Raw genomic sequence first — 25,673 nt, 5'->3', positions numbered from 1 at the left:
GGGTAGATATACGAGCTTTGACAATTCTAGTAATTTTTGCTGTTGTGTAGGGTTAAGATTTTCTCAAGCTCCCCTGAGACTTAGAACCGGTTAACACATGGGCATGCACAGTTCAAGGTGTCCTCTTTAACAGAACAGATGCAGAACAAGCCAATGCAATGCAAATTTCTGTGAGTAAGAGCTGGCGAGAAAGAACATAAATGTGTTTCATTGTGTCCCTAATGGTGGATGTGTTGCGTGATGCTGTGCCTTATGGGTTATGTATGTATGTGTGTGTGAGGGTTTTTGTTGATGCACACTGCATTGAGTGCCACAGTTGAATCAGTTGAGCATCCGTTTTACTTCCTGTACTGTACAACAATCCCGGCCACTTTTCATTGGGCCTTCTGGTCTACACCCCTGTCTCAGAAGACACTGTAAAAAGCTCCCCATATTTCAGTGTTTGCATCTAGGTCTCCCAGCAGTTTGTGGCTTCACTTTGCTGGGTGAAGGCCCCGGCTAAAGCACCAAGGAAACAGAGATCCTGAATGGGACATTGTCACGTGTCTAGGAAAAAATTAAACAAATGGCTGGAGAAGTGGTAACAAACAGGAGATGGATATAGTGGGCAGGCATGCGGGGTCATGGTCACAGCAAGGATGGGGATAATGAAGTTGTAGAAAACAAGATGGGCTGAGGGTCGCAGAGAGGGATATAGTGGAGACTAAAGCAGAGCGAGAGCTCTTGGTTCAGGGGGTACTTCTTATTTGTACTGACATAGTGCCTTGATTTTCGTAGTGAGACCTGGGGCAAGTGTTGCAGCATTTATATTGTTTGTCCTGGATCATATAGACACTGATCGCAGAACTTGGGTGTAGAGGGTAACCATTACTTGGGAGAAGATTCCGTGCAAAGGTGATATTCTGGTAATGTCACTAGTGGAGATGGTCAGGCATGGCAGAGGGAGAGGATGCAGAGGTTACAAGCTGCAAGCGCTGCAAGACACTGGACTGAACAGGAAACAACCGAGTGGTAGCAGAGAAGGGACAGAGCAGTCCCAAGCTTCAGTCATGCATGCACTGTGCTGGTGGTGTGCGATACCAGCACTGCTCGCAGCATCACATCGAACAACCACTGCAAAATTGCAAATCAGCCATTGCATAATTGGATCAATACATATTATGATGGCAGTATGAGCTTTGCCATCCATCCATCCATTCAAAAGGAGCGCATATTTTTTGTGTCCATCGAAGGATATGTGGTGTGAGTGATTCTGATGAATGAAAAAGCTGCTTCCTGTTGTGTAGTGAGATTCTTGGAAGAATAATTTCAGTTGTATCCACCTAGAAGACTAGAGCACTTTATGACAAATGTAAAATCAAAAAAATAAACAAATCGTGTTCAGACGATCCACTCTGCTCATTTAATGCCAAAACTGGAAACCCAAGCTCCACGAGATGAATTCGTATTTAGCCATAAACGAAAGTTGGCTTATGCACTGTTTTGGACCATTTTTATAGCGATTCAACCCCTGAGGAACTTGCAAAAGCTGTGATGGCGATCGAGTAATGGTGCTATGCAAGCTTCTCTCTGTCTGAAAAGCTATCCCGCTGAGCGGTGTATGCATCCCAACAGTGTCTGTTTCCTTAAGGTATTACGAGCGGGCCACTTAACACGTGCACCTCGCTTGTGAAACGGTAAAATCTTTGTATTATTTAAAAATAAAAGGACCTAGGCCCACCAACCACAATATAACACAGTGTTTTTAAACTTAAAAACAGATAAAAAATTAGGCTAAATCGAGCGGTGCCAGGAGACACCCTACCCACAGCTGTCTGTCCATGCCATGCCCCCTTGCTACCAAAGCCTTCATTGAATTTCTAAAAGGAGTCCAGTCATCATTTGTCACACCTTAGTGTCTGAATCACCAGCTTCCAGCCGCAAAAGTGCAGGCAGTACACTTCCACAGTATACTTGAGGAAGCTGTCCTCTCCCTCCGTATTGTACCAAACCAGACGCATCCAATTTAATCCCACTTTGCTTTTATAATTAATTGTGTGAGCCGGAATTGAGGTTAAATATCACCAGACACCGCTTCAGCATTTTCAATGCTAGCATTTGTTACCCATATGTTAATTTGCACTACCATGATGTTGAGTTTACTTATTTCTTTCCTTATATATGTATCCAGCCATTACTTTTCGCCTCAGGCCTTGGACCCATCAGCTGATCACACTAGAGCAGTGGTCTAACAGTAGCCTAGCAGCGTATGGACTGTTTGCCTGATTCTAATGTCTATTAAAATGTATAATATACCACAATCTTCACATGCACATAAGGTTGTTGCCACAGTCTTGAATCCCCAAATTGCATACTATCTCTTAAATGATCCCCTATATCCCAAGAAGGATATAGGGGATCATTTAAGGGGGTGGGGGGTGGCTGAGGCTAGCTGCTATTATGCAAGGGGGTCTCAGGATTTGAAATGCACTCGTGATAATGTTGAAGACTTTCTGAAACAAAGTAATGCACAGGCCATACCGTGGCTGAGGTATATTAAATCCTCTTTCAAAGATCGCTGGTTTGTAGGCCTGTGGGCAAATACACATAACAGCACTTTTTCCAAGAACCAGATCCAGTTGAAGTTTTTAGAACGTAAAGAAAAGTTAAGATTGGAAAAATCTATTTATCTATCAGTTCGCCATTACATAGATCTTTCAGCGTGCAGTTGCATAGATCTCTACCTTTCGTGGTTTCACACTAATATGATTCATTATCTAGGGGTTTTCCTGGTCACTGGATGTTGGTTTGCTTCCTTGCCGCCCTTCACCTGTGACGGGACCTCTAGTCAAACTGCTAAGCACCTTATATTATTTTGCACACTGTACGCAGTCTACAGAACCCCTATTTTATGGCAGTTTTTTTTTTAAGCGAGATTTTTTAAATTCTCACTATAAGTGCTTGATTTTCTTGCAACGCCTTGAGACTCCTGCGAATTTTTTTGCTGTCTTAAATTTTGTTATTAAGGCCTCGAGTCTAAGAAAAAGTTACTCATCATGAATTTAAATTGCCGATGTTATGCTGCATAATTTGTCTCTTATCTGAGATTTAATTGCTTCTTTTATGGCTTTTATTACACATTGCTGTATATAAATAGTTTTATCTTGTGAGCCTTTATGGTCGTACATCCGACCGAATAAAGATTTATTGAATTGAATGGACATCAAAAACAGTTTTTTTTCCCAGACAGTCTCCTGTCCTTTTTTTCTTTCATGCAGCACTGTCCTCTTCTATTCACTCTAAGCCTCTTCTTCTTGAGCACAACCTACTCATGTCAAGTATGTCATTCATGTTCGTCTTAACCTCTATTATTGTATTTCTGCAAACTGCCCTCAACGCATTTACAATATCACAACATCTTCTCCTGTGAAAGTCATACCCATGCAATATAACCATACCTAACCATACCTAACCTTCTCTAGATCTTCAATATTCCCACCAGCCATGTGCTTGTGTCATATATGCCCCCCCATTCTCTAATGATCATAAATAGCTCCTATTTAATCCACCACAATGAAACTGGAGTAAATGCATAAAAGGTTTTCTTGGACATTCAAGAATAATCTCAGTAGGCAACAATAACAAATAATACTGAACTAACCTGGAGTTCTGAAGCAGCCTGCTGTCTGGCGTAACACTTCATCAGTGGTAGTGAGTGCTATGTGAAGCATGATGTTCTGTCGAGCGAGGACGGTTCGGCTCATCCTAGATTCCTGCATCCTTACACCTTTAATCTTAAATAATGCTTCTTGTCTTCCTATGAAAAGGAAAACAGTCATCTTCCTGTCAAGCCATTTTTCGGCTGTCTTGTTTATGAATGTGCATACACCACAGAAAGGAAATTTCCCCTCTCTGTTATGTTAGCGTGAATTTAGGAAAACATGGCAATCCAAGCCCACAACTATTAGCAACACAAACTACCTGCTACCTAGGCTCTGTACTTGTTTCATACGCTGCCTCCATTTTTAATGCTCAAACTATAATCTTGTTAGCATACAACCAGGCCGTTATCGTATGCAACATGACTATTGCATTTATAAGTATTGCCACACACAACAGGGAGAGGACTAAAAGTATAGGATAGCAATAAAAAAGAAATCTCTATTCGTGAATCAAAAAGTAAAAATGTCAGCCAAATGCATTCATTCTGTGTCCGTTGTATTTGTATCTTTTGTTCTCAGATATTGATGAACAGTCATGACCTCACACTAGAGCTGTATTGTTTGGCTTAGAATTGTTCTATTTTGGTAATTTTGTCAATAATGACAGTTAATTTATGAGTAATGAAACCGTCTAAGTGACTGAGACGTTAAAACAAGCGATAAAGTCCTGAAGGGGTAGTAATACTTGACCATTTTTCCAAAGCCGCTCAAAACTGATTTAGCCCACTACTGCCTTTAAACGTTTGGTTATTAGAATTTTTCAAAATCGGAGGTAACCATGTTTAGCACTGGGTTTCGGGTCGAGAGCACTCAACAGTTTTGCACCCATTACATCCACGGATTGACCCCAACAGTTATGGTAATTAAAGATGGGATGAAGAGGCCTCATCTGCCACAGACTCTACAGACGACCAAGGAAGGCTTCCAGTACCTGGGGATATTAATCACTGCTGACAGAGACGCCTCATATAATCGCAATATCGCTCGAATCGTGCGCGACTTCAAAGCTGACGCAGATAGGTGGCAGTCCCTCCCCTTGACAATACTTGGTAGGGCTGCGATGTTCAAAATGATATCTCTCCCAAAATTCCTATATGCCTTTCAAAATGAATATTACCAGATACCGTCCAAGATGTTCCGAGACGTACATGCGGACCTCCGGTCATTCCTATGGCTAGGGAGACACCCCAGAGTTGCACTGACAACGTTAAAGAGGCATCAATATGATGGGGGGATCTCTCTTCCTGACCTAGAGACCTATTACTGGGAAGAACATCTATCCCCCATTAATGACTGGCTCCACGCACCCGCCACCTACCCCACATATGCTCTGGAACGATGCCAAATGGGTACACACTCGAGTCTGTATTACGTATATGAGGGGAAGGGACAGGCTGGACTTCTGCTAGCCACAAGGATTACACTGGGGGCATGGAATAGAGCCACGAAGGTCACCGGATGGGCACGTAGCAGACGCCGATATGGGAATGCTCCTGGCTCAAAGAGCTACACAAATTGAAAGGGTTCCGGGGTTGGGATGATATTGGCATCTCCACGCTAGGGGATGTCATCAAAAATTGAGCACTGAGACCCTTTACTTCCCTGCAGACCGACTATGGGCTACAGCGCTCTCAATTCTTTAAATACGTACAATTGAGGCATGCTTACTTGGCAGAAGGGACACTGCGAGAGCCACTCCCAGACTACGCACCACTAGAGGGCCGTTTGTTGCAAGAAAATATCCCAGGGAAAGCGGTCTCCCTAACCTACAAAAAATTATGAATAATAGACCAAACACACTGGTGGGCCTTCGAGACACGTGGGAACAGGAAGTGGGTGAGATGGATGAGGTAGACTGGGAGGGGGTACTGATGCATCCTAGAGAGGTAGCAATCAAATCACGCCTACGCCTAATCCAGTTTAAGATCTTACACAGGGTATATTACGACAGAGTGAGGCTATGTAAAATGGGGAGGGTGTCGGACCCCAGATGCTTACGGTGCGGACGGGAGAACGGGACTTTCCTACACACACTATGGACATGCACATATATACAGGCCTATTGGAGCGCGATCACCACCGAATTGAGCAACGTACTAGGGATAGACATTCCATTGGAACCGAAGCTGATCCTGTTGGGAATGACCAATGATATAGATCTGGCTCGCCCGCTGCTAATATTTCTAGTGTTGGCCTTGGTGGTGGCCAAGAGAGATGTAGCCAAGAAGTGGGGAGCTGCTGACACGCCACAGGTAGGGGAATGGCGGAAGGGTTTAGACATCTACATGGCGGCAGAAAGAGTCACATATAAAGCAAGAGGATGTCCGAGGAAATTCCGCAAAGTATGGGGTAAATGGAGACAATACCATGGCCTAGACGGGGGTCTCTGAAGGGATCAAAACAATTACGAGGTGACTATTAGACGTAAGGGACGTAGAGGGGCCCAAGAATAGGGGTGGGACAACACAGAGGGAGCTGTACTGGAGGCGCAATTAGACTGTGACAATGAAGAGTTACACCTTGACGGGTGAGGGCGGGATGTGGGTTAGGGATACAGGGTTACTACCTGCTGATGATATACATGTTCTAGATACTACCTTGTGGGGAAAGTGATGCAACTGTTCTACAAAGATGGTACTGACAATTACTATTGCCTCTCGGGGTGATGACAGTTTATACGTTGGGGAATGGGTGGAGGGGGGGAAAGAAAAGCAGATGCAAGAACCTCCTGCTGAACAGTTGCAATTGTCCGTTGTTATTATGCTTTTATTGCTTTTATGGATAACGCCGCCCGGCCTCCGGGATATGGGGTCGCTGGCTTGGCTGTGTCATGTTTTGTTTAACGACCTATACATCGCTACTGTCTGAAGCAGGAATGTTGTAAAAGAAGACTGTGCACTGTATGAATCTGCAATAAAAATAAATTTTAAATAAAAAAAAAAAAAGATGGGATGAAGAATTAGATTTGAGAAAGTGCAGCACAAGTGCTGGCGGGGATATAATGCAGAGCCAAATTTGTACTTAAACTGCTAGGGCATTTGTAATATTAACTATTTCAGAACATGATCAATAGGTTCCAAACACTTAAAAGAATAAGCCAGTGGCATTTGAATTTGCTTTCGTTATTTAAGAACCAGATTGGCCTTGGAAATAAAAATTGCTAAAGCAGATGACAAGAGGTGTTAGGGGCATGATATGAACTGAATTCCAGAGGTTTCTTCATTCCTGGTAATGTCATCATACCACGTCTGATTTTGAGCCTGGGTTTATTTGATGTTGCACTAATAAACTTGTGGGAGCAATGAGATCCCCTTACTGAAGGTCGATCACTGTTCAAGGTGCTCTGTGAAAGTCTCGGAGCTTTGTCTCCGACATCTGTTGCAGAGTACAGTTGAAGCTAACTTAGGAGCTGTAGTGTACACAAGAGCCTGCTTAAAGCTATTTGGTGTTAAAGTGTGTGATAGAGCACATTGTGAGTTTTGTATGCTCCTATTCTGTGCAGCTCCTGTTCTGTGCTATTTGACCAACACAAGTAAGGGTTACATTGTTTACAATAGGCTTGTCCCGTCCAACCAAATTTTAAATCTAAGCTAGTTTGTAGGTTGAGCCTAGGACAGCGCGCAAGCGCTGCTTAGGAGATGACCTCTTGAAATCGGTCTGTACTTTTTGAAAAACTCGTGCATGTACTGCACTGTTTCCAATGAGCACTCGTGCATGTACGGTATCCACCTTGCGGGCGCGAGCAGCAGGGGTCATCTGTTTGTAATTAGCGCGGCGGCGCGGCCGCGCTTGTTCACATTTGCCTTGCCTGTCCTAAATGCTTCCAAGATTTACCTGAAATTTAAGTTAGAGGCTCTCGCGAGCAGCAGCACGCAGGGGCCATCTGTTGGTAATTAGCATGGCCGCGCTTGTTTCAGTTAACGCTGTAATCTGGTCCAACTTCCTGCATCAGACCAGCCCCGGGAGAGAGACAGCCTTCGCGAGCGCGAACAATGGTGCCGCTTAAACACGGGAGCTTCAACTTATCCGCAGGTTTCCCTCAGCCGGGTCCTCCGATGTATTTGTTTTTTCCACAGTCTCCTCGTTTTTTGTGCAGAGCGTTACAGTATGGCATTTTCTTCATCCGAATCTTATTGTTCGTTTTATTCCCAAAGACTAATATTATTCGTCTTCGACGATGTTCTTTATCTGAGCCCAGCACAAAATAATTTCCCCAGTGTTCTGAAAAGGCGGCATTTAATGAGTGTGCTCAAAACACGGTGTTCAGACGAGACATCACTGCCCTGTGACAGCAGCGCTGTTTTTTGTGACTTCTTTTCCCTGGTTTTGTGCCTTTTGATTTGTTGCCACTGCTGACATTGGTTTGCTTGTGTGTGTATGCAGCTGGCTCGAGGGAAGCCCGCCCCTGGGCACAGTATCCACTCTAGATGCGGCATCGTGTCACACCACCTTTAGGGGCTGTGCAGAGCACTGGTGTGTGTGTCCCCCTCACATATTTTCTTACTGGAAAAGACATGTTTCTGCGGCGGGGTGATTTTCGCAAGATAACGGGTCTTGTTCCAAATTCAAGAGATAAATGCCTAAGAATTACCTACTTTGAACAGGTCATAAGAGGGCCTAGATGCAGCGCCTGGCTGCGTTATTCTGTGCTGCATCATAACAAACTATTGCTGTCTTTCTTCTATGTCACAGAATTCTCATTTTCTTTTTTAAGCTCTAGGTGCCACTGAGCAGGTTTGTGCCCCTCACCGACATCCCACACTGTTGCTGTGATGGGTTTTATCTGTGCTGGACGGGACCAGGATGTAGCACGTTCTGTACCCTTCAAAGGAATGTCATCCAGATGCTGACTTAATCTCCTGGCTAATACCCAGTTGCCCTTTTCCTTCTGTATTCATTTAAATGTTCATAAGTGTGTCTTCAATTTGTATTAAAAAAAAAAAATCATCTGCTGTGAACTCTTTGGAGCGAACTAGACCAGTTTCACAAACCAACTCACACATTGTTGTTTCCCGCAAACCACCATGTCATGGGTTTGAGCAGTGCACACACCACTATTTGAAGAAGCCTTCTTAGCCAAAACTGCCACATATTTGATAATAAAAACACCAGCTTGAGTGCAGCGATTAAATATTTAATGGTCCCTTAGAAACGTATGTTTGATGGAGTAGCATTCTGCTCTGTTTGTGTGGCTAGCAGAATCGGAGAGTCCAAGCTGTTCCCTTGCATCAAAACAAGACTTGGAGAAAACCCGCTTGCTTTGGGGAGCACGTTTATTCCGAGCACCTTGGGGAGCACGTTTATTCCGAGCACCTCTGGTATATATTTGGTCATTGTGGACTCCATATGCGTAATTAAAAAAAAAAAAACGGTGCAGACAGATTTGCCTCAACAACGGTGATGTCTTTCTGGTCAGAAAAAGCCAACCCAAACTGGGTGGGTCACAACTATGCAGATTACCAGCCCATTTGGGGTCGAAAGTTTTAATTAGGGTGCAGTTGCGGAAAGTATTGAGGTCCCGCAAACTTGGGGATGCAGTTTTTGCTTTTGTCACCCCAAGTGGGACGGGTATGCTCAGATGTGAGTCCCGTGCTCTCCATGCCACTGGAATCAAGCTATCCAGGCTGATGAGGGCTGAAAGCCCGAAACCGGTCCTTGGATTCTTGTTTCCAGTCCAGGGAGGACCTGGCTTGGCAGTTCGGGCTGGACTGTTCCCATGGGGCACAGGGTCAAGACTGATTTGCATATGGCTGGGTTCAAACTGGAAAGGCATGGTGAGCAAAAAAATGATGGATTTAGGCCCAGATCTCTGTACTGGGGTGAATGTATGACATTTTTCTGCATTCTGTCCATCACCTGTTGTTTTTGCTTTTGTAACTAAGAAAGAACAGTGTCAGTCATGGATATATCAGGGAGAAGTGGCGCAGGTTGGGGCGCGAGCAAGGGAACGCGTTTGGGCAAGGGGCATGTGCTAGAATTAGTGGTTTCGTAGAAATGTCTGGTGGTAGCTGTAGGGGAGTATTTTGCCTTAGGTGATGTGACAGAGACATAAAAAACAGAACCAGCTGTATATGAAAGGACATTGGTAGTAAGTAGCGGCAACATAGTGTAGAGGTACAGCTAAAAAATGAGGTCGTTGTAGGCAATAGCAGTTGTTAAAGGTCCGCTTCTGTGCCTATAATAAGGGAGAAGGCATTTAACAACAATGTTAGCCAGTTATTGAAAAGTTATAATGCTGTTAGAACATTCTACCATTCCTGGATTGAATGTTCTAAAACAAATAGTGAGAAACAGAAAAACAAACATTAAAATGCTGGAACAGATAATCTATTCCAATATTTATTGAACCTCAAACACTTTGTTGTCTTCATGGAGCTCTCAATATTCCTGTGTTAATTACCCTCCCATAGCTATGGGCCTGAGCTGCAGGAGGGATTGCATAACGAGGCTGGGTAATAAACGGCTGTTATTGCCCTGCAAGTGAGGGCTATAAGGCTATTGGCGCCCACACATATATACACACACCCAAAATAGGGAGCACTGCAGGAGCATGAGCCCTTCTAACTGAGCTGTCACTACGCAGATGGTGTCTGGGCTCAAGCTCTTGCATGAAGTGAAGCACAATCAGTCAAAGAAACACGAAAAGAAGTTCAAGTTTTTCGACTTTTCGTTGGGTAATTTGGCTTCTTTTCACCAAACACAAGAAGAAGAGCCCGCACAACAATCTATATACAGGCAGTTTGATTTGAAAGAGGCAGAAGGAGCTGTGTGGGAGAATGAAGCTGCCAAACATTCAGGTGAGAGGCCTATCGTACTTCTGCAGGACTCCTTAGGCCTACATTGCGAACGCTGGGAGCTAGACTGATAATATAAATACAAACCTTCTTTCCTCTTCTATCCTTCTGCTATCCTTCCGAATCCAAATAACTAACTAACATATCCACCACTTAAAATGTACTTGCATGTTTCGCTATACTAATTCAACACTAATCCTCTATGGGTCCTGGAGTAGCGTGCTACTTGCCAAAAAAACTAAGTGCTATACAAATGCAATTACAATACAAGAGGCTCCCTTTGCGACCTATAAGGGTAAATATAGCCTGCAAAGGAAGCATATTGATTGGCAGACCAGCGCCGTACATTCTACTCAGTGTGCTAATACTGTGAAATGGTCAGCATGCCTTCATACAAACTATTTTATGTGGCTCAATTTCTAGTATTTTTCCCATTTTTACAGGCCTTTTATCTCCTCGAGAATAAAACATATTTTGTTCTAGAGAGTAGTAGCTGCTTCTAATAACTACTTGATCTTAGCTAGGTACTTGACTTGCTTTCGGGACTAATGTCTACAGGTTAATGTCTCCAAGTTGATTATGCTGTTTTCAGATGTGCATTAAGGGAGGTGGAATTAGGGTTTTTAGAAGTGCACAGAATTCATTGGGTTACCATTCCACCTACTCAAACAGCCCATACCGCGCCCCCCCCACCCTTTGTTGCATTTCAGGGCTACCAGAAAAGTGCAACCACCATACATTTCTGGCAGTTCTTTGAGTACCCTCCGTCAGCACCCATCTAGCTCCCACCAGTCCGAGCACAAACTTCAAAGCACTCTGAACTTCACCCCTACCTTTAATTGAACTTTTCGGGGCTTTCCTTCTAAGATTAAAGTGCACTTCAAGTTCCGGCGCACTCCTTTCTGTAGCTCATGTGCTCCCTTTGAGCGCCTCGAAGGCCATCTTTGTAGTACAAGAAGCTTAGTGTTTTCAAAGGTGTGTTCAGTACTTTCTATGCATTGCCTGGCCCTATACCCTAGCCTTTCAGCAGACATTAAGGGCTCCGCTTCTTCGGTGCTATGAATATGGGACTTCAAAGCGCTGCGGCGCCCCCTGTATCCCGAGGCCGTCATTGGAAGGTCACGCGCCTGCTGCTATACTTTTAGTATTCACCTGACATCAAGCTTGCGTCTCTTGCTTTCAGTATATTCGTTGATTTATTTTTTTCTATATTTTTTATTTTTATAACACGTACTTTGTGGTTCAGAGTAAAACGTTCATGATTTACTAAATCTGAGCTTTACCGACCTTCTGGTTTTAGAGACACATGAGGTCTAAGCTGTAAGTCTGGTGTGCATTTTTTGTTTAACCCTCTCTTTTGTACTGCAACACAGATTACAGCTCTTGACTTATTGGAACTACTGTTATCCACCTTTGGATAGACAATCCTTCTCCGTGAGATCTTTAGATCTAACCTCTACCCCTGCTAAACTCACTGAAACAACCTCTGGCAATTCCCTAAAAAGTAGACCAAAACAAATGGAAGAAAGAAAACAAAATAAGTAGACATTCTAGTCTTCACATGGCCAGTGTACGGGGTTGTTTTGTTAGTGTCAAACTCTCATGCAAAAACATTACAGCAGAAACAATGAAGAAAGAGGGTGCTTACAGGTGTTGTGTGTGGCCTACTGGTCTGACATGTTCAATAACTCAAGCCTGCCTCAGGGGGATACATGCATTGAGGACATACCTGGCTTCCATATCCCTCATTCCCCAGCCTACTGTTCATCACACCTGTCAGAGGGAAAAATGTCACTCAAGTGAACAATTCTAAGTTTGTTGGCATGAAAGAGCGCTCATCGTTGTCTGATCTACTGCTGTGCTTGTGAGATCTTGTATGAGTGCATGGGGATCCACAGGCCACCAATTGTGTGCACGTGGTGATGCCGAAGTCTGTACACTTTGGTAAAAAATGAGAAGTCAGTAGCCTCTCGGCAGCTGCGTGGCACTCCACCCCAACACAGACTCTGCTCCCCAACAAAAACTAAACACCCATCCAAACCACACCCAGAAACACTTCTCCAACAAGCATTGACATAGCCAATAGGTTTCGCTTTTGGGACCTTATACGTATTTAGTTATGCAGCACAATATCCTTGGTTCAACAACATCAACTGTTGCATGGCTAAACACTTATAATGTCCCAAAGGTGAGACCTATTGGCTATGCCAATGCTTGTTTTCCAGGTGGATTTTACTCTGTGCCCATGAAGTCCTGAAGGCTTAGCCCATGTATCTATTACATTGATATAGCGTATGTGTCTCTTCAACATAGGTAACTGAGTACACATTTCACAAGAACAGAGTCTCAAAAAAGAACCCACATTTTAGAAAGCCCAACAAATGTAGTGTTCCATCGGAAAGCACGAGAGGAAAAGATTTGAAATTTTTTATTTTAACTGTGCTTTTCACCAACATCTTTGCATTGTTCCTAGTTGCACTAATATATATATACTTTTTTCACCAGGTCGGTCACCAGGAGCTATTACCGTGGTGCTGCTGGAGCACTCCTTGTTTATGACATAACCAGGTGGGTTCCCTATTGCCTTACTTTGTATGATGCGAGGGCCTTGTGACCGAGTTATAATGAAATTATTTTTAATGTCTTTAAACGTTTTTTTTGGGGGGGGGGGGGGGGTATTTTACTAGATCAATGTGTTGCTTTCCAAAGTACCATTGAAGGGCACAGAGATTTTACAAAACAAGCTCTGTGCAAACAATAAGGTTATGAAGCATTGCGGCTGCATTTTCATACTTTCCATAAAAATTTCTTCGCATTTGAACATGGCAGCCTTTTTCTTTGTGAATAATTTTACACTAGACTTGCTTTCCTCCTTAAGGACAGCATATGTGATCCTCTTGCTGTAAACCTTAAAAGTGATTCAGAACGTTTCTGTGCATGCAGGCAAAGTATTCTTTCGGGGGATATGCTGAAACACAAATCATGCTTGTTACATGAAACAGCAAGGAAATGTTAATTCCGAATTTGGGTAAAGTTGTTTTTCTGTTAAAACAAGTGGATCTGAAGTAAAGCTTATTCTAGCCACAATGGGTTCTGAATGACAAAGAGAGGAAAAGTAAAGAGCCTATCTAAAGACAGTGTTGTTTTGATGGCATTGGTATATGTTTGAACGTTTTTCGGTGCCCAGAGGCAGGCTTTGGCTAAGGTGTTGTGTGATTAAGAGAAGGAGTTGGAATTTATAAATTTAGGGGGCACATACATGTATTTTATTTATGTCAAGTTTGAATCCAAAGAATTTTTTTACAAAGAGTGGGAGGAAGGAATCTTAACTGGCCATTGACAAAGGAGGAGGTTTATCTTGGGTTTTCTGCAGCCTGAGAAACACTTTGTTTGTGGCATGTGTAGCTGTAAATAGACATGCTGTGCATACTCCTGCCATCTAGTGTTGGATTCAGATGTGTGCCACTTGTGCAGTGACTCCACCTACTGCTGGTTATGCACATGGATATTGGCTCCATTGTTAGATTTTCTTTCCACCATCTGATTCAGACGTATTCTCACCAAGCTCTGGGTTGATGGGCCGAGCTTGTGATGTTGTTGCTAGTCCCGTTCAGATCCTCTAGACTACGTATATAATGTTCTCTTCTCTTCTCTTTGTCTCAAAGCGTTGTGTACCCTCATGCAGTACCATGACCTTGACTTTTCTGCACCCTGCTCTGTGCCTTCTGTGCAATTTGATGCTTGAAAATGTTCCATCTGTGATGGAAAGGACTCCCTTACGTAACTGCCTGAAGTGTTGCACCAAGTTTCCGTGGACAGACCTCCATCAGGTGTATAACCTCTGTCTGTCTCAAAGGCTCAACAAGGTTCCCTGTGCTGCTGCCATTGCGTCCTGTAATAAGTAAACCTTGTTCTACGGTCTAGCTCGAAGACTCACATCGGTCTGCTTGACTCATCAACAGAGCAGTGATACTCCAGATCTCTTCGGTGAACAGGACGTTGAAGTGGACCCTCAGCCGGGGACTCCACCCGTAGAGGATCTGGTCTTGTTGCTATAAGAGAATTCCTGCTCCGAAGTCAATGAGCTGCGGCTTCCCCAGCGGCATCTACCGAAAACTGCAGCTGTGAATACAACCACTCACCCCCCCTCTACATCCCCAGCACCAAAAAAGAGGGCAAGCATCGCCCTTGAGGGGGTCGAGCTTCAAGCCCAGAAGGACGTCAGGAGGTCTCCGGTCCACCACTGGCAGAAAGCCATGATTGGCAACGACACCACTCTTCGGACCGTCACCCACCCAGCTCCCAGTGCTGAAGCATGTACCAAACCCACACCTTTCGGCTTCAACTGGCCTTGCCTTGCCACCTTAGAAGTCCATCTCAAGGCCATCTCTGGGCTGAAGATACACCAGTACAAAGACAATCTTTGGTGCTGAAATGCCAATGTGCCATTTTCCAAAAATCAAGCTCAACACTTCCAATGCCTCAGGATGAGCTTGACGCCTGGCAGCAGCGGTTTGTCCTTCACCCACAGACTAGTGGGATCCTTGCTCAGCTTCCTCCAAAGGCTAAAGGCTCTGTTCTTCCCAAAAAGAACCTCACAGTTAAAGAGGCCCTTAACCAACCAGTGGAGCCCAGGTCTAAGATCTCACAGCAATATGACTATTCAACCACTCCTCTGCCTCGTCTACCTCAGCTCATCTTTTCCCTGCTCCTCTTTTGTCTTCTTCTCCACCTCCACCGACCCCTCTCCACCCTTCATCCTCACAATTTTGTGAGTCTTCATTTCACTCTCCAAAGGGATGACCACATTCCGGGTTTTGAGGAGACTGCCCAGGATAACCCCTCTGATCCTTATGACATGCCCTTCGACCCACACACTCAGTACAACCCGTGGGATGATTGACATCGACCCACCTGGGGATGCCGATCCCGTCCATAACCCTGCAAAGCCTTCCCCGCCTGGTGACACCACCTAAAACCGTGAGGCCTTCCACAGCTAACTACATACCATAAGGTCAAGATGGCATAAACTACCGGAGGATGATGATTTCTTGCTGGAGACGATTTCTTCTTCCCAGCTCTTAGTGCAGTACCTCCGCATTCTTAAGGGAATGCTTAAGCCTGCTCCCGACATCTTTAAGGAGTCTGTAAAGGCCAAGGTTATCACCCTTCAGTGAATTAGAAATATGAATGAATGAATGAAATTGGATCTTATAAAGCGCAAACTTAGCCCAAGGGCATCAAAGCGCTAAAGCAGACTATACATGATGGAGGCAGAGAGAGTTAAGCTACAGACTGAGTGAAGAACCAAGTCTTCAGGGCCTTATGAAACAATAAATGAGAAGAAAGGCCGGAAATATCATGAGGAAGGGAGTTCCAACGTATGGCGGCGACCGGAGAAAAGGCACGACCTCCCCATCTAACCTTGCTAAACCTTGGCACTATAAGCAAGTTCTTATCAGCCGACCTGAGATTCCTAGAGGGATTATAACCATGTAAGAGTGCTTTAATACCCTCTGGACCAGTGCCAAAAAGCTTGTGAACTAGGCATAAGGTTTTAAAAAGAATCCTGTGGTCAATGGGCAGCCAGTGTAACGCCCTAAGAGAGGGGGAGATGGAATGACATTTAGGTAGGTTCATCACAAACCTGGCCCCGGCGTTCTGCACCAGTTGCAGGCGCTGAATCTGACCTCTGTTAATGCCCAAATAAAGGGCATTACAGTAATTTAGTCTGGATGTCACAAGTGCGGCCACAGCCTGTTTACGGGAATCCAATGAAAGGTAAGGTGAAATTTTCTTTAAAGTTCTAATGATCCCGAAACAGGTGGAAACTGTCCTGCTCACCTGCCTACTCATGGTGTGAGAGTTATCCACCAAAATACCAAGATTTTTTCCAAGTGAGACAGAGCAGGGACAGGCGCCCAACGACTCAGGCCACCAATCGCTGGACCAGATATCCAAACTACTGCTAAAAATCAACACCTCAGTCTTCTTCCCGTTTAGTTTAAGGAAGTTTGAGCTCATCCAGGATGCAACTGCTTCCAAGCAGAGCCTAAAGTTGGAAGACGCATCTCAGATATTATGGCTAATAGAAACCATAATTTGCGTATCATCTGTATAGGATAAAACCTCCAAACCAAACGATCTAACAACTTTGGCGTGCGGGGCCACATAAATGTTAAAAAGCGTCGGACTCCGGGAGGAGCCCTGAGTGACTCCACACCCCATAGTCTCGGGAGCAGAGAATAAAGGCCCAAGGCTCACCATCTGGGTCCGATCATTCAGAAAGGAAGCAAGAAGCCCCAGCGCTGAGCCCCCGATCCCTATCTCCCTGAGGAGCTCTACTAGCCTCACAGGGGACAGGGTATCAAAGGCTGCTGTGAGGTCGAGAAGGATAAGCAAAGTAGTGTGGCCTGCATCGACCTGCATACGGATATTATTGAACACCACCTTAAGGCCGTTTCCGTACTATGCAGGGTTCTAAAGCCGTGTTGTAAATAATCCAGCAATTGATGGTCCCTTAGATAGGAAGAGAGGTGAAAATTAAGATGCCTTTCAAGGATCTTAGCCGGGACCGGGAGCAATGATATCGGACGATAATTCTTAAGCTCCACCGGACCGAGGGAAATATAAGGTGTCCTTTTCTGACCTGTTATACCCTAGGGGACAACTTCCATCAGACTCCTTTGTAGTCTATTCTGCCTGCAAGCATGTCAAGGCCCAGGCCACAGGCGATGCACTACCTCTAGACAGAAAAAGTAAGAAGATAGGCGAAGCAGTTAAACGTGTCGTTCAGTCTATGACTCATTGGCGCATTGCCAACTCTGTCGATTTGATTTCCCAGTAGGACATGGCACACTGGAATGAGATTAAGGAGCTACTACTGTTGTGTAGTTTCCACCTCACAGTAGGAACTGCATGTTTGTGAACCACATAAACGTTGGGATGTTGTCAGACTGATTTTATGCAAACCCTGAGGATATGTTGCCCATTAGACTAGCTAGCTCACAGTGCCACCATATGCCCCCCTAACCCTAGTCGGGCAGCAAATGATTTCTGGCAACCACTGAACATGACAACCCTGGTCCCACAGGAAGCGTGGTATCAGATCTAGAACCTTTTTGCTTAGTCACTCGTGCTCTAGCACTCTTAGAAAAACACACAAGAAATACAGAGAGGGACGTTTTCAATATTTATCAAACCAGCGTGATTCTTCTATAAAATATATGTGCTGCAATGATCAATAGACAGAAGCAAATGAAAGTCACTAAAAGCACCAGAACGTTGAACAGAATAAAAAGTTCCACCACGATGGTAAAACAATGTAAATACGCAGGCATAGAATATAATATAGAGAATTGGTCATACTCCTACTATGCTGTCCCTAAACTAAGTGTCTGGGGCGAGTGTGTGCGTGTATAGCCAAGAGTCCTCGTGCTGGATGATCCAACCCTGCTGGTTAAGAAAAGCATCATTGCGATTCCTCTGCAGCCAGCATTGTTTTGGCCTATAGATATTCATGTCGCCCCGTGGATGAAAAATAGAATTAAATTTGCACAATGTGTGTCGAGACCTTGTACGTGGTGTTCAAGTAATCATGATAATGTTAGGCAAAGCAGGGTCTATAAGTGAAGCAGATTCAGAGAAACCTATCCAATATTATCACACACACAAATGTGTGTAAAAGGTAATTGTGTAAAGGGGACGGCAACTGAAGAACATTTGTCCAGGATAAAAGATGGTGTCGGTTCAATGAAGGCCTACCTTAGACCCACAACCATTCTGCACCTCATGGACCAGTACTAAAAGAGGGGACAAGAATTTTTGCCATGCAAGCTCATCTCTGACACCAAAATTCAGTGTGCCCTGGAAGCTGCTGACACCACGTCCTGCAGGATAAATTCAAGCGTCCTTTTTTTGCTGACATGCCTGGCTGCATGCTGTCGCTTCAAGCTGGAAGTCCATCAGCACCTGCTCAACCTGCCCACCTCTTTGGACTGCAGGTTTACCAGATACTCAAAAGATAAAGTAGTACACGGATATCGTAAAGGCCTTGGGAGCACTACACAGCCCTTCTACCACAGTCTCAGTATTGTGGAGCTTGCAAGATCGCCTCCCCCGAGGCATCCACCTTTTTTCAATGACAACAAATGCAGGAGACCCCTCCCTGGGGCTACTACAGAAGGGGAGGTTAAAAGGGGGCTACCTCTGGAGGCGGTGGCGCGGAGCCACTATGGGGGCCACCCCTGCAAAGCAGTGACTTGCTTGTGCTTCCCCAGAATACATAACACTTGCTAGGGCAAGACTACAGGGTTTCTTTCCCGATGGTTGGAAATCACCTCATACCAATGGGTCCTCAACATCATAAGCAAGGATTACTGTTTGGTGGTGTTTGTGAGCTCCAAACATCCCTTCCCGCGAACACACACTCTCCCCAGAACATCAGTGCCTCCTTCAAGAGGAAGCGGAGGCATTTATTGGTAAATGGGCCATAGAGCTTGTGCCACTCCACCACTGCGGCATGGGACTGTACTCCCTGTACTTTATTTTTCCCCAAGAAGTGCCAGTCTCTCAGGCCCATACTAGGCCTCAAGCCCCTCAACAATACATCCTGTCACAGCAGTTCCACATGGTTGCCCTTCAGGATGACATCCCTTAACTACAATAAGACAACTTCATAACTGCCCTCGATCTGCCATGCATATCGTCAGTTCCTCTGCTTCCTGGTAAGTGGCCAGTATTACCAATTGCAAATGCCAGCCTTATCTTTAGAGTGCCCAGACAAACACATGCATCACCCCTCCTTAAACAACTGCATTGGCTCCCTGTTGGACAGAGAGCAACATTTAAAGGCCTCTGTATCGCGCACAAAGCCATCTATGGCCAAGCCCCTAGCTACATCAAGCCAACTACACTCCTATTAGGGCGTTGCGTTCCTCTGAGGCCAACTTTTTGACCTGTCCACGATTTAACAAGTCATCAAAAGGAGGAAGAGCCTTCTCCTCATCTATTCCCCACATTTGGAACAACCTGCCGGAGAACATACGCAAGGAACACACCCTCCTACCGTTTAGGAAGAAATTAAAAACAGTGCTCTTTGTAGAGGCATGGGGCGCAATCTGAGTCCCCTCTTGTGAAGGCTAGATCTCTGTTTCTGATAGCGCTTAGAGACCTGCAGGTGATAATGCGCTTATAAATAAAAATTAACATAACATAATATAACAAATGCTGCCCTTTGGGGTCACCACAGCCCCCGGGTGTTCACAAAGTGTCTTTCAGTTGTAGCCGCTCACCTCCGGAAAAACTGTGTCTGCGACTTTACTTAGTAGACTGACTCATCAAGAGCGCAACCAAATAGCAGTGCTAGGTGACTCGCTCTTCGCTTTGGCCGGAGTGGTCGCTCCCAGTGCCCCCTGGCGTGTACTGGTATCGTTACTGCAGCGCTTCTGTGACATTTGCCTCCTGTGTGCCTCTTATTGATCTGCCTGGCTGCCGCTTTGCATATAACGCGCATTGGCTTTAAAGTGTACTTTTTCAGCTGCTGTATTAGCGCGTTTGTTCCCAGGCGCTCTGTTGTGCTCCCCCCTCCTCCATTTTGTTTGTTGTTGCTCTCGTGGTCAGCCCGCCCCGCCTCCCAGCTGAGTCGCCCTCCCACAGGATACAAACAGCGCCTCCCTGCCTGGAAGCGCTGTGACTCGCTCTTCGCTTTGGCCGGAGTGGTCGCTCCCAGTGCCCCCTGGCGTGTACTGGTATCGTTACTGCAGCGCTTCTGTGACATTTGCCTCCTGTGTGCCTCTTATTGATCTGCCTGGCTGCCGCTTTGCATATAACGCGCATTGGCTTTAAAGTGTACTTTTTCAGCTGCTGTATTAGCGCGTTTGTTCCCAGGCGCTCTGTTGTGCTCCCCCCTCCTCCATTTTGTTTGTTGTTGCTCTCGTGGTCAGCCCGCCCCGCCTCCCAGCTGAGTCGCCCTCGCCCCTCCCCCCTCCTCTTCCTTATATGACAGTAGTTCCCGCGCGCAGCGTTCACGCGCAGCGACCGCGCCCAATCCGCGCCGAAGGTGCGCCAAAGGTAAGCCCGTCTACGCCCATCCGTGCCTGGACCGCGCCCAGCGCCAGACCCCCTGCCCCTCTCGCCGCCCACCCCCCCCCGCATTACCTACGATGCCGCCACCCTCCTAGCCCTTAACCCCGGCCGCGCCCCCACCTGCGTCCAAGCCGCTCCTGGACGCACCCATGGACCTTTCTCCTGCTACTCCTGCAAATTCAGCAGCACCGTCACCAACTCCGCTACGACCACAACACAGATTCCCGACCCCAACCACCTAGAATGCATCCTTCTCAACACCCGCTCGGTCCACAGGCACGCCATTGACCTTTGGAACCTACTTGACACCATCTCTCCTGACGTCGCCTTCCTAACGGAAACATGGATGAACGCTTCCTCCGCCCCTGACATCGCCATCGCCATCCCTGATGACTATAAGATCACACGCAAGGACCGCACCGACCATACAGGAGGTGGAATCGCTATCGTCCATAAGAAAACAATCCGCATCTCAACCAGCTCTGATGCCAACCTCGCCAACTCCGAACACCTTCACTTCCAGATCCACATCGACCCCAAGACCACACTCAGAGGCACCCTCCTCTACAGACCACCAGGACCACGCGCAAAATTCAGTGAAGACATCACGGACTTCATCACCCCACACGCGCTCCCCTCCAAAGACTACATCCTTCTGGGAGACCTCAACTTTCACCTTGAAAAGATCAACGACCGCAACACCGCCACCCTCTTAGACAACCTCGACAACCTCGGACTTAAACAACTGGTCACTTCCCCCACCCACATCGCAGGTCACACTCTCGACCCCATCTTCACCTCCAGCAACCATGTCTCCTTCAGCCACACTACGGATCTCCTCTGGACTGACCACAGCTGCGTTCACTTCACCTACAACAAGCCGAAACCCATCATCCACCTCCAACCAACTCTACAAAGAAACTGGAACAAAATCACCACAGAACAGATCTCCACATCGCTCCTTCAAACCTCCCCAGCCCTCTCTTCTAACGCCAACGAAGCCGCCTCCAACCTCACCCTTTGGTTATCCAACACCGCCGACACCTTAGCACCACTGAAAAAACGTCAACACAAACTTGGCATCAAGAAGGCCGCATGGTTCAATGACGACCTCAAGAAGTCCAAGAAACTATGCCGCTCCCTTGAAAAGGCCTGGAAAAAAGACCCATCCACCAGCAACAAGGACGCCTTCAAAAGCGCCATCCGTACTCACCACCAACTGATCCGGAAAGCCAAGAAAACAGCATTCAAAGATCGACTTGACAACAACGCCCACAACAGCAAGGAACTTTTCAACATCGTCAAGGAATTTTCCAACCCCTCGGCCAACTCCAACGACATCACCCCCTCTCAAACCCTCTGCGATTCCCTAGCCTCTTTTTTCCACAACAAGATTGCTGACATCCACAACAGCTTTGTCAACCAACCCGGAAGCCAACCCACCCTACCATCAGCTGACCATCTTCCCCCCGTTAACACCCTTAACGCCTGGAAGCCAATCTCCACTGAGGACACCATCCGCCTGATGAACTCCATCCACTCTGGATCCCCCACAGACCCATGCCCTCACCACATCTTCAACAAAGCAGACTCCGTCATAGCTCCGCACCTCCGAGACGTCATCAACTGCTCCTTCAACTCCGCTACCTTCCCAGAAGACTGGAAACACGCTGAACTCACCGCCCTTCTGAAAAAACCAACAGCAGACCCCACCGAACTCAAAAACTACCGCCCCATCTCGCTTCTTCCATTCCCGGCCAAAGTCATCGAGAAAGCCGTCAACAACCAACTCGCCGCCTTCCTTGAAGCCAACAAATCCCTCGACCCCTCACAATCTGGCTTCCGAGCCAAACACAGCACTGAGACCGCCCTCATCGCAGCAACAGACGACATTCGAACTCTGCTGGACAATGGAGACACAGTCGCCCTCATCCTCCTCGACCTCTCTGCAGCCTTCGACACAGTCTGCCACAGCACCCTTTTACAACGCCTCAGAAACATCGGAATCCAAGGAAAGGCACTGGAATGGATCACTTCGTTCCTCACCGGAAGAACCCAGAGAGTCCGCCTCCCACCTTTCAAGTCCGAGGCCACCGAAGTCATCTGCGGCGTACCACAAGGATCCTCACTCAGTCCCACCCTCTTCAACGTATACATGAGCCCCCTCGCGGCCATCGCCCGCCAACACAACCTCAACATCATCTCTTACGCGGATGACACTCAACTGATCCTATCTCTCACCAAGGACCCCAGCACCGCCAAAACTAACCTACACGAAGGAATGAAAGAAGTCGCCGAATGGATGAAACAAAGCCGTCTGAAACTGAACTCAGACAAAACAGAAGTCCTCATCTTAGGTAAATCCCCCTCTGCATGGGACGACTCCTGGTGGCCGGAAGCCCTCGGAAATGCACCCATCCCGACAGACCACGCACGGAACCTTGGCGTCATCCTGGATTCTTCACTCTCAATGAACAAACAAGTCAGCGCCGTATCCTCTTCCTGCTTTAACATTCTTCGCATGCTCAGAAAAACATTTCGCTGGATCCCCTCCGATACAAGGAAAACAGTCACCCACGCTCTAGTCACGAGCCGACTGGACTACGGAAACACCCTCTACGCAGGTACCACCGCTAAACTCCAGAAGAAACTACAACGAATCCAAAACGCCTCAGCCAGGCTCATATTAAACATCCCACGCAACGAACACATCTCTGGTCACCTTAAAGACCTCCACTGGCTACCCGTCAATAAGAGGATTACTTTCCGACTGCTTACCCACGCACACAAATCACTCTACGACATCGGACCAGATTGCCTCAACTCTCGACTGTCCTTTTACACCCCCTCCCGACAACTTCGCTCTTCCAGCCAAGCCTTCGCCACTGTACCTCGCATCAACAAGACCACCATGGGAGGCAGATCCTTCTCATACCTGGCTGCCAAAACATGGAACTCACTCCCCGCTTACCTTCGCCTCACCCAGAATCACCTAGCGTTCAGAAAGCAGCTTAAAACGTGGATATTTGACAAATAATCCTCCTCCCCTTCCTAAGCGCCTTGAAACCCTCTGGGTATGTAGTGCGCTATATAAATGTTATGACTTGACTTGACTTGACTTGGCTCACACACAGGCCACCATAGCATATACGATCTAGGGTTTATCATCAATACCACAAAGTCGTACCTCCAGCCCTTTCAAACCCTGCCCTTCATAGGGGCGGTACTCAACTCTGCCACCAATCCCAGCCCTACAAGGGTGCAGGTTTTACCATCTCTGCTTTCCCTTTTTCAGCCAGCTCCTAAAGTAACGTTTAGGACGATCATGCGCCTCCTAGGCATGATGGGCTCTTGTATTGCCATATGTTCCCATGGCAAGTTACACCTGCGCCCGTTGCAGGAGTGCCTAGCTGCAAAGTAGTCACAATCCTAGTGTCAATATGAGGATCAAGTGTTGTTATGGGCCGCAGTGGTGAAATAGTAACAACCTGTTTTAATGCCAGCCTTTTCGTGGCCCAGTCCCCCAGGTAGCTGACCACCCAGCTAGCCCTCTAGGCATTCATCTGCCACACCTAGCACAAGATGGTCCTCATTTGCACAACATGACTACCATGTTCTGCCTACAGAAGCAGGGCAGTACTCACTCTCCACAGTTGTCTGTGTTCGCTCCGAACATTTGATGATGGACACTCCATCACAGAGCTTTTCTACTGGCGAAGTACCTACAGGGAGCGTACAATGATTTTGCAGACCTGCTCAGCAGGATGCAGCAACAAGTTCACGAGTGGGAGCTCCAACCACAAGTTCTGCTCCCATACTTTTTCGGTGGGTTTTCTCTGAGGTAGACCTCTGTGCCACCACCAAAAAAGCCCAAACTGTGCCACCGGGTATTCCCAGTCTTTAGACAATGCACTATAGATGAAGTTGTCGGAGATAATTGCCTATGCTTTTCTGCCTCTCTCACTTCTTCCGTTTGTAGTTTGAAAGCTTCAACAAAAATCCCTCACTCACATCCTTGTGGCCCCCACCTAGACTAGACAGCCCTTGTTCACCACCCTCCTCGAGCTCTCTGTTAGTTCACGAGAGGCTGTCCAGCACGTCGGAATATCTTGCACAGAGCCTACGCTCGCTGGGACACCGAACCCCAAGCAGTTAAATGTTTAGCTATCTCAACGTACCCCCAGAGTGTATTGCCATCTTGTGAGAGACCCGCAGACCTTCAACAAGAGCATGCTATTCAGCCAAATGAAGAAGATCTGTGCCCTACTTTATGCCTAGGCACATCAACCCTATCCATGCAGCAGTCCAAGATATTGTCTGTTACCTTCTTCACTTGAAACAGTCGGGCCTCGCTTACACCTCCATTAGACTTAATATAGCTGCTGTTGCTGCCTACCTTCAGAAAAGGGAATACATATCACTGTTCCAGTTGTTAACGCTTTTCTGGAAGGACTTAAGAGTAATCCTACCCGGGATGTCTCCTGCTCCTGCCACCTGGAATCGCAGCATAGTCCTCCCCAGACTTATTGGCCCTCCTTTTGATCCATTTCAGTCATACCCTCTACAATTCCTTTCCCGGAAGGTAGCTGTCCTAGTGGCAATTGCCTCAATTGGGCATGTGAGTGACCTTTAGGCTTTTACACTAGAAGAAGCCTTCTTTCAAGTTCATGCTGATAGACTAGTCCTTAGGACAAAAAGCACTTTTGTACCAAAGGCGATCTCTTACTTTCACCTCAGTCAAACTATTAAAGTCCCACTGTTCTTCCCTCGTCCAGAGTCCGTGGCAGAGGCGTGTAAGACACAGCAGCTCTTTGTCTCCTTTGCCAAATCACAAAAGGGCCATGCTCTCTTCAAAGCAGGAATAGCTTGTTTGTTGGTCAAATGTATCCAGACATGTTACGCCAGAGCCAAACTTCATTTACCTATCCTTCGAGACCCCACTATAAGCTAAAAAGAGGCCTCTATTGCCTTCTTAGTTAACATTCCAATAGCTGACATCTGCAGAACAGCTACCCGGTGTACCCCATACACTTTCAGCAAGCATAACTGTGTGGCTGTCTTAGCTTTCCAACAAACTAATGTTGGCCAAGCT

General features: G+C 46.4%; 1 protein-coding gene across 1 annotated transcript in view; it reads left to right on the top strand.

Annotated features, from left to right (window-relative positions):
• Positions 1-25,673, top strand: part of RAB4B (RAB4B, member RAS oncogene family) — a 222,034-nt gene that overhangs the window by 138,966 nt on the left and 57,395 nt on the right. The window contains exon 4 of the mRNA XM_078660396.1: positions 13,001-13,063. Coding sequence (XP_078516522.1) covers positions 13,001-13,063 — 63 coding nt within the window. The remainder of the gene's footprint in view (positions 1-13,000; positions 13,064-25,673) is intronic.

This window comes from Lissotriton helveticus, chromosome 9 (assembly GCF_964261635.1).
Source record: "Lissotriton helveticus chromosome 9, aLisHel1.1, whole genome shotgun sequence".
NCBI lineage: Eukaryota > Metazoa > Chordata > Amphibia > Caudata > Salamandridae > Lissotriton > Lissotriton helveticus.
The sequence above is the reverse complement of the archived record's forward strand: the minus strand, read 5'-3'. Positions and strand labels throughout refer to the sequence as shown.